This window comes from Calidris pugnax, unplaced genomic scaffold (genome assembly GCF_001431845.1).
Source record: "Calidris pugnax isolate Ruff unplaced genomic scaffold, ASM143184v1 scaffold6, whole genome shotgun sequence".
Lineage (NCBI taxonomy): Eukaryota > Metazoa > Chordata > Aves > Charadriiformes > Scolopacidae > Calidris > Calidris pugnax.
The window spans coordinates 167,213-176,797 of NW_015090761.1; the positions used below are offsets into that span (position 1 = coordinate 167,213).

A 9,585-nucleotide genomic window follows, 5' to 3' on the forward strand; every position below is an offset into this window, starting at 1 on the left:
TTGTCCAGCTTTTTTTGGTCGTAAGTTAGTTTCTGAATGCAAGTTTTTTTTTTTCTTTCAGTGGATAACAATTATTTAGGGGGAAAAAAACCCAAAACCCAACCCGAAAGCAACCAGCGGAGGTAGTTCTCTGGAGAACTCACAGGCTCAGCTCTTCTGCCTCTTGTATTTTCAAACGATTAACATTTTTTTTTTTTTTTTTTTTTTAATTTTTTGTTTTTTTTTTGTTTTTTCTCTTTTTTTTTTTTTAATGAAAGAAAAGAGGAGGAGGGGGACTGGTCAGGAGCTCTGTTGCCCCACGTGATAATCGACCCACACCGTGGGTGCAGTTCCTTCCTCTCCTCACCAGAACTTGTTGTTTCATGCCTGGACTTGGGCCACGGCTCCCGAGGAGGAATGCTGCTGGATTTGTGAGAGCACAAACTGTATCTCGGGGGGTGGGGGGGTGGGGGGTGTGAAACCAGAGTCATGGAATGGTAGGGGTGGGAAGGGACCTCTGGAGATCATTTTCTCCAACCCCCTGCCAGAGCAGGTCCACCCACAGCAGGTCCCACAGGAACGTGTCCTGGTGGGGTTTGAATATCTCCAGAGGAAACCCCCCCACTCTCTCTGGGCAGTTCTGCCACCCTCAAAGGGACATTTTCCTTATTTCCCATGTCCCAGTTTGTGCCCATCACCCCTTGTCCTGTCCCCGGGCACCACTGAGAAGAGTCTGGCCCCATCCTCTTGCCCCCCACCCTTTAGTTCTTGCTCAGCATCGATGAGATCCCCTCTCAGTCTGCTCTTCCCAGCTGAACAGCCCCAGGTCCCTCAGCCTTTCCTCAGCAGAGAGATGCTCCAATCCCTTGATCATCTCTGTAGCCTCTGCTGTCCCCTCTCCAGCAGTTCCCTGTCCTTCTGGAACTGGGGAGCCCACAACTGGTCCCAGTGCTCTAGACGTGGTCCCACCAGGGCAGAGCAGAGAGGGAGGATGACCTCCCTGGACCTGCTGGCCACGCTCTTCTTATTACACCCCAAAAAAACCCCAAACCCTGTATTTCTCAGACCTGTGCCCTTGGAGCAGCAGCATTTTGGGTGTCTGCCTGGCATTTTGGGTGTCTGCCTGGCACCTCTTTTATCCGTGGTCCCTAAAACCATTGTCAAAGAGCTTTTCCTGCTGCGATGGAGGGCTGTGTATAAATCCCACCGGCATGTTCATCGCTGGGCAGGAGTTCAGCGAGGGACCCACCTCCTTCAAAACACAAACCGGGGAGGTGGAAGAAGGGAAAAGTCAAAGCTTGACGATTCTCAGAGCTTTTTATTTTTTTTTTATTTTTTTCCCCCAGACCTGATCACCCAGAGGCTTCTAGCTGGTGGTGGGGGCGTTGGGGATTCCTGCGCTTGGCAATTCCTCTGCCTTGAGGCAACACTTTCTTTCTTGGGATGTTTACTCTGGGTGAAAACTCCTCCCGAATACCATCGCCCTCTCGCCCACGGGCTCCCAGCCCGGGTTTCTCCTCGTGCTTTGCGAGGCTGATGGGTTGAGTCAGGGGTGGCAGCCCTCACCTCTGTGCCGGGGGGCCGTGCACTTGAGCTGCACTTGCTAAGGCTGATAAACCTTATCGTGGGCTTGGGCAAGCTCTGCTGAGGAGCTGGGTCATCAACAGCAGTGAAATCCTGAGCCTGAGGGGGCCTTTCCCAACAGCAGATAAGGCTGGGTTGTTGCTGTGATCATCACCTCCACGGCCTGGTGGAGTTTAAATGGGGAGGAAAAAGGTGGTGGTTTTTTAATTCTCTGTGTTGGGATGGGTTGCCTGGTCTCAGTCCCTGAAGACTTTCAAGACCAGGGTGGGTAAAGGCTTTTGTGGCGGGGAGGTAGAAGCAAGTTTTTGGGTTTTTTTGTTTTTTTTCTTTTTTTTTTTTCTCTTAAGCTGGCAAGAAAAGCACTTTATAAACTCACAAACCCTCCCAGCTGGAGAAAGCAGCAGCGGGAGATGCGGAGCCAGAAGCTGGTGGAAGGAAGTGGATTTGGTTCCTCCGAGTCAGGGGCTGGAGATGGTCCCATTCCTGGGGTTCCTGGGCTGGCTGGGACTTGGGGGGTGGCTGTGCCTCTCGCTGTCCATTTGTCTGTCCGGGCAAAGCTGCGTGCTGGGAAAGAAAGGAGGGGGGAAATTGCCCTCTCCATGGCCTGGTTGGTGTTTTTTGTGGGTCTGAGTCACGCTCTGCAGCCCCGTGACCTGCTGTGGCCGGTTTGGTGCTCACACCCTTCTTTGTACAAGCTCGGGAAGTGTCCGGGGAGGACAGGGGGGGGAATGGACTGGCTCAGGGGACACTGGGACAGCTCGAATCTCTATTGTTCCAGCCTTCCAAGGCAGCTTCTGACTCACGGCAGAAATATTTGCTTTAAGAGGCAGGTTTCAGGCTTGGGGTGAGGGGAAGGTGCCTCTGCCAGACTCTGTCTGCCGGGCATCATCCTTCCCTCTCACACACGGAGATTTATATCCCTTTAGGGTGGATTTATATCCCTTTAGGGTGGATTTACATCCCTATAGATCCATGGGGCAGCTGTGCTGGTTGAGATGCCAGCACTGTGCCTCTCGGGTACCCAAATACTCCCCCAAAACCCTGCCTTTTTCTGTCGAGCATCGTCCCCCCGCAGCCGGGGGTACAAAAAGAGCTGAGCCAGCAGAAAAGTGCAGGGTGAACCGGCGGAAACGGGGCCGTTGGCTTCCCGATCCGTGGCAAAGATACCGGGGATGATGCGGAAACACCGGAGGCCATGCCGTCCCCCGGGAGCCCGGAGCAGGCCCGGGTGTTTCTTGTGGGCACGGGAGCCCCGTACCAGCCTTGACATGGGGCTGGTTTCCTCCCCACAAACGCCCTCCCTGTTCCTCTTCCCCTGCCCCTTCCATTTTTATTTTTTTTTTTGCTGCCGTGGGGTTGAGGAGCTGAGAAATTGGGGAAGGAAAAAGGGGGCCCTGGTGTTATCCTAAGGAAGCGTTCAGCCAGCCTTTGCCTTGCTGATAACCCCCACGGGGGAATCCCTCTGCAAACCTCCTTCTTGCCCTTTGCCAAGGAAATTTGCTTCAAGATCCACCAGGGTAGGTTTAGACTGAACATTAGGAAAGAATTTTTCACACAAAGAGTGGTCGGGCATTGGAATAGGCTGCCCAGGGAGGTGGTGGAGTCACCATCCCTGGATGGGTTTAAGAACTGTTTAGATGTGGTGTTGGGGGATATGGTGTAGGAGAGAACTTTGTAGAGTAGGGTAGATGGTTGGACTTGATGATCCCAAGGGTCTCTTCCAGGTTCTATGGTTCATCCATCCCAGGGAAAATGCCCTCCACCTGTGTCAAGGGGAGGTTTGGCCACCAGCTCCAGCACCTCCAAGCCACCCCAGAGCTCCTCTCCCTTCACCTGAGAGCGCTGGGCAGAGCAGCTCTTGCCCGTCTCTTTCTTGGGATGGTTTTTAACTCCTGTGTTTTGGTTTTTTTTTTTTTAACAGGGGGCTGTCTTGGAAATTTCTGCAGTAGCACTGGGTAGGAGGGACAAGTTGGATCCCTTGGACCCCGGCAGGGGAGAAGAGTATTACTATGTCCAGGAGAGCAACTTCTACTGCAAGAAGTGCCCTCCAGGTAAGATGGTCTCAAACGTGGATCACCCCACCTCCAGCCCTGCTGGGTTTCCTTCTGGCTCCTTGCGGGGGGGGGCAGTGGGTTCTCCGGCTCTCCTCTGCTCCCCAAACCTGGTGAGATTGAACCTGTCGTGAGATCCAACACAGGAAGGACATGGACCTGTTGGACGGGTCCAGTGGAGGGCCATAAGATGCTCAAAGGGATGGAGCCACCTCCCTGTGAGGACAGGCTGAGAGAGCTGGGGGGGTTCAGCCTGGAGAAGAGAAAGCTCCGGGTGAGACCTTAGAGCCCCTTCCAGTATCTGAAGGGGCTCCAGGAGAGCTGGGGAGGGACTCTTTGTTGGGAAGTGCAGTGACAGGACAAGGGGAAACGGTTTTAAATTGGAAGAGGGGAGATGTAGATGAGATATTAGGAAGAAATTTGTCACTCTGAGAGTGGTAAGAGCATTGCCCGGAGAAGCTGTGGCTGCCCCATCCCTGGAGGGGTTCAAGGCCAGGTTGGAGGGGGCTTGGAGCAACCTGGGCTGGTGGGAGGTGTCCCTGTCCAGTGCAGGATGATCTTTAAGGTCCCTTCCAACTCTAACCATTCTGTGATTCTATCTAAGGACACATTTAGGAGAACATGTTCCTTGTGATCCTTCCAAATTTGCCTCTTAACCGTGTTGTCTGCAGAATCAGGTCCCTTTCTGTGAAGACATCCCTGTCCTCTGCTGCCTGGTCACAGATTCACCCTTGCTTTCCCCTCTTCTTCTTGCAGGCAAGTACGTTGCTGCTCACTGCAAGGAGCCCAATGGCTCCAGCCTGTGTTTGCCCTGTAAAGAGGACGAATCCATCGGGTACCCAAACGAATACACCGAATATCCAAACGACTTTTCGGGTCCAGTGGAGGGCCATAAGATGCTCAAAGGGATGGAGCCACCTCCCTGTGAGGACAGGCTGAGAGAGCTGGGGGGGTTCAGCCTGGAGAAGAGAAAGCTCCGGGTGAGACCTTAGAGCCCCTTCCAGTATCTGAAGGGGCTCCAGGAGAGCTGGGGAGGGACTCTTTGTTGGGAAGTGCAGTGACAGGACAAGGGGAAACGGTTTTAAATTGGAAGAGGGGAGATGTAGATGAGATATTAGGAAGAAATTTGTCACTCTGAGAGTGGTAAGAGCATTGCCCGGAGAAGCTGTGGCTGCCCCATCCCTGGAGGGGTTCAAGGCCAGGTTGGAGGGGGCTTGGAGCAACCTGGGCTGGTGGGAGGTGTCCCTGTCCAGTGCAGGATGATCTTTAAGGTCCCTTCCAACTCTAACCATTCTGTGATTCTATCTAAGGACACATTTAGGAGAACATGTTCCTTGTGATCCTTCCAAATTTGCCTCTTAACCGTGTTGTCTGCAGAATCAGGTCCCTTTCTGTGAAGACATCCCTGTCCTCTGCTGCCTGGTCACAGATTCACCCTTGCTTTCCCCTCTTCTTCTTGCAGGCAAGTACGTTGCTGCTCACTGCAAGGAGCCCAATGGCTCCAGCCTGTGTCGGCCCTGTAAAGAGGACGAATCCATCGGGTACCCAAACGAATACACCGAATATCCAAACGACTTTTTGAAGTGTCTCCCCTGCCGGACGTGTAGGGAAGGTAGGAGCTGGTGGTGGAAGAGGGTGACGCTGGCTGGTAGCACAGGTTGGGTGGGATCAGCTGACTGGAGACCTCTCTAATATTTCAAGAGCACAGTCACCTCCAGCGTCCCCCAAAGAGTGGCTCTGGGTCTGGAATGGGTGTCATGGCTTGTGCCAGACCTACATCTCCGTTTGCTGCAGCATCCCCTCCTACAAAGCTTGGACACGAGACCTCCATCCAGCCTGGACCAGGGTTCACGGCAGCGTCGTAGGCTGCTGCTGGTGGAGCTTTGATGCGAGCCTTGCTTTTCTCTTGGGTATGGTGAGGTTTTGGGGGCAGGAGAGGGGAAGGTGAAGGCTGAAACTCCGTAGCAGAGTGACATGTTCTTCCCCAGGCTTGTGGGTCAGCCCGGGTCGTTAGCTGCCTTAATGAGGGAAGTGGGTGGAAGAGTGTGGGGCGGTGGGGCTGGGGTAGAGCCCTCTCCTCTTGCCCCACAGATGAGGTGGAGACAAGTCCCTGCAGACCCACCAGCAACACCCAGTGTGCCTGCAAGAGTGGTACCTTCTGCTCCCCGGACCACCCCTGTGAGATGTGCCAGAAGTGCCGGCCCCGGTGAGTTGGGTGCTGTGGCTGGGGGTTGTGGGGGGGCCACCAGGATCTGTGCTGCCAACCCCAGCCCCTGATCCTGCCCCCTTCTTACTTCCAGGTGTTCCCAAGGCGAAGTGGAGCTGGCTCCCTGCACGCCCCACAGCGACCGTCAGTGTGGTCCCCCCACCGACACCTCGTCCGGCTCCTCCTGTAAGTTGGGGGGCTGCTGGAGGAGGGGGGGGACGGGCTGGGGGGTGGTGGTGTGAGGTGCTGCTGAGAGGACTTGGAGCAGCTCCTCAAACACCCCGTTTTATCCCCTTTAGACAACTGGATCCTGATCGTTGCGCTGTTGGTAGCAGCTGTGGTCGTGCTTGTTGTCTTCATCTGCAAGAAATACGGGTGCTACTGTTGCCCAAGTGAGCTTCTGGGGACCCCTGGAGCCCTCACCCCCAGCTGGGGGCTGTGTGGGGGTGAGGGTTGGGTGGGAAGAGGGATCTGCCTGGGGGAAGAGCCATCACAACACCATTTTTGTCTTCCAGGGGACGGGAGGGACCTGAGCAGAAAGTCCTGCGGCGTGGTGGTGAGTTGCTGGGATGGCAAGGAGGAGGGTGGCAGCTCTGTTTGTGAGGCTGGGGTGAGGTCCCTACTTGGCCAGCAGCTCCTGGGAGGGCTGGAGGGGCAGGGGGATGAGTTTCAACCCCGTAGGGATGGGGGAGAGCTGGGCCAAGCCGAGGAGGGGCTCTGGTAGCCCCCCCTGCTTTGTGGGGGACGCTTGGAGCCCCCCCTCCATTGCTGTTCAAGAGCCCCTTCAAGCTCAAGATGAGCAAGCCCTGCCCTTGATGGATGTTGCTGGGGTAGGTGACATCCCTGAGGGGCTGGTGTGAGTCCTGCCCTCCTGGGGCCACCCAACGGGGCTGGTTTGTGCTTCTCTCCTTCTGCAGGACTACCTGATGCGGCGGGTGACCACCAGGTATGAGAGAGGGAGGCCGGAGATACAGGACAACAACCGCAACGAGAGGAAGAATCTGGTTCCTGTGCCGGGACAAGACCCCGTTATCCGTAAGTGTTGGGGGCCCAGGGATGCACAGGGTGAACCTGTGGGATGAGCTTTGTGGGCATAATCCTTTCGAGGGGTGGCTGACACCCCGGAGGGCCGTGCTGCCATCCAGTGAGAGTTGGACAGGCTGGAGGGCTGGGCCAGGAAGAACCTCATGAGGTTCAACAGGGAAAAGTGTAGGGTCCTGCACCTGGGGAAGAAAAATGTCAGGTACCAGTACAGGTTAGGGGTGGACCTGCTAGAGGCAACTACTGAAGAGAAAGATCTAGGGGTCCTGGTGGACAGTAAAATGACAATGAGTAAACAGTGTGCTCTTGCGGCCAGGAAGGCCAATGGTATCTTGGGTTGCAGAGGGAAGAGTGTGGCCAGCAGGTCAAGGGAAGTCATTCTCCCCCTCTGCTCTGCACTGGTGAGGCCACAACTGGAGTACTGCATCCAGTTCTGGGCTCCCCAGTTCAAGAGGGACAGGGAACTACTGGAAAGAGTCCAGCGAAGGGCAACAAAGATGATTCAAGGATTGGAGCATCTCCCTTATGAGGAGAGACTGAGAGAGCTGGGACTCTTTAGTCTGGAGAAGAGAAGGCTGAGGGGAGACCTTATCAATGCTGACAAGTATCTCAAGGGAGGGTTGAAGGAGGAGGGAGCCAGACTCTTTTCAGTGGTTCCCAGTGAGAGGACGAGGGGCAACGGGCACAAGTTGGAACAGAAGAGGTTCCACTCAAATATGAGGAGAAACTTCTTCACGGTGAGGGTGGCAGAGCCCTGGAACAGGCTGCCCAGGGAGGGTGTGGAGTCCCCTTCCTTGGAGATTTTCAAGACCCGCCTGGATGCTCCTGAGTAACATGCTCTGACAAGCTCTAGGCAATCCTGCTTCAGCAGGGGAGTGGGACTAGATGATCTCTATGGTCCCTTCCAACTCTGAAATTCAGTGACCCAGCTGTCCATGCTCTACCCTGTTCTCTAAGCTTTTTTCCTTCCCTCCTTTAGTTCTGCGTCGCTCTTTTGAGTTCTTTGCCCAAGACGTGCCCTACAAGGACTGGAAGAGGTACGGCCGAGCCCTTGATCTGCTGGAGAACGACATTGTCCTCGCGGAAATGAACGACAAGTACTCTCTGGAGCCCTTCTTCCAGATGCTCAACACGTGGCTCAACAGACAAGGGATGAACGCCTCCGTGAACACGCTGCTGGAGACCCTGCGCCGCATCAATCTCGGAGGGGTTGCAGAAGACATCTCCTCCAAGCTGGTCCAGCAGGGATTCTTCCAGTACGAAGCGAGCTGAGGAGCAGGGCGGGCCCCACATCTCCTCACTTCAAGCTAAAAACCATGAATACCTCTTCAGAAGACTTGAAGCTTTTTGTCTTTTTATTGCTCTCCTGTGGCTCTTCTCTTTTTGAAGCCATTGTACAGTTGGGACGAGCCCGGAGGATGTGATCCTCTTGCGAAGGACAAACCTCATGGTCCTCTCTGCTGAAGCTACGGGCTCCATGTTGGTGCTTCCTTAGGAAAACCAGTGCCTTCATTCTACTGGACCAACCCGAAGAGCCTAAAAACATATCACAAGCTGCCTCTGGGACTATCTCACTCGGAAGCACTGGTGCTCTCCAGCCATCTTCAAGAGCGGTGCAGAAAAGGGCCTTTTTTTGCAGGATGTAGGCATCCCTGTGGTTTTTAACTGGATCATCCTTTTTTTGGGGGGGGGTCCTGGCATCACGCAATGGCTTCTGCTTGTAGAAGATCTCTAAGGTGGCCAGCAAGGTCAATACTGTATGCTCGGTGGACAAGCATGAGTGGGGTTCTTGGGTTCCTTTCCTCCAAGCTCTTGACTGAGTAGGGTTTTAACCGATAGCAGTTCTGCTTGCTGTGAGGAACCAGTTTGAAACTGGACTTTGAGGGGAGGGTGGGAATGATTTAGAATCACAGAATGGTTTCGGTTGGAAAAGACCTTTTAAAAGATCATCAGGTCCAACCACTAACGTAGCACTGCCAAGGCCAGCACTAACCCACGTCCCTCAGCACCACGTGGGCCTGGGTTTTAAATCCCTCCAAGGCTGGTGGCTCCACCGCTGCCCTGGGCAGCCTGGTCCAAGGCTTGACGCCTTGACAACCCTCTTTGGTGAAGAATTTTTTCCCAATATCCATCCAAAACCTCCCTTTTTTCCCAACATCCATCCAAAACCTCCCCTGGTGCAACTTGAGGATGTTTCTTCTGGTTTTGTCACCTTGGGAGAAGGAACACCTCTCTGCACCCTACTTCCAGGGAGGTGCAAAGAGTGATTTACTCGCTGGGGTTGCCTGAGAAAAGGGTCTGTGGGGGGATCTCCACCTCGGAGCAGGATGGAGAACGTGGGCAGCAAACTCAGTTTGTCAAAAAACTCCTCCTCTGACCTTGCTCAAGTGGGTTTGTTCCCCTTCCCTTGGCCGTGGGGTGGCTTTGCTCTCCCTGGCTGTCCCCAGCCAGCGTGGAGAGGTGAAATGCACTGAGGTCTGAGCCATGGGTGACCTTCCATCCATCCTCCAGCCGGATGGGTTGCTCCTCAAGCCCTTTGCTCCTCGCTCTGGCTCTCAACACGTAGCTCAGGGACAACTTGGCTGGTAAAAAAAATACTGCATTACTTGAGCTGGCTCCATGTGCTGCCTTCCCAGTACAGCCCAGTCCACTGGGGACCACCCCCAGCGTGGTGGGACAGGGTGAGGGACATCACCAACCCCTCTCCTGTGAAGCACCCGTCCC

At 54.6% G+C, this 9,585-nt stretch overlaps 1 protein-coding gene across 1 annotated transcript; it reads left to right on the forward strand.

Annotated features, from left to right (window-relative positions):
- The first annotated feature begins 2,758 nt into the window (after positions 1–2,758).
- LOC106890301 (tumor necrosis factor receptor superfamily member 10A-like) lies at positions 2,759–8,942 on the forward strand. The gene is made up of 9 exons (XM_014946444.1): positions 2,759–2,800; positions 3,485–3,614; positions 5,077–5,226; positions 5,706–5,820; positions 5,915–6,006; positions 6,120–6,212; positions 6,336–6,376; positions 6,738–6,855; positions 7,841–8,942. Exons 1-9 carry the CDS (start codon positions 2,759–2,761, stop codon positions 8,131–8,133), a joined length of 1,074 nt encoding a protein of 357 aa, XP_014801930.1. The 3' UTR covers positions 8,134–8,942.
- The last annotated feature ends 643 nt before the right edge of the window (positions 8,943–9,585 follow it).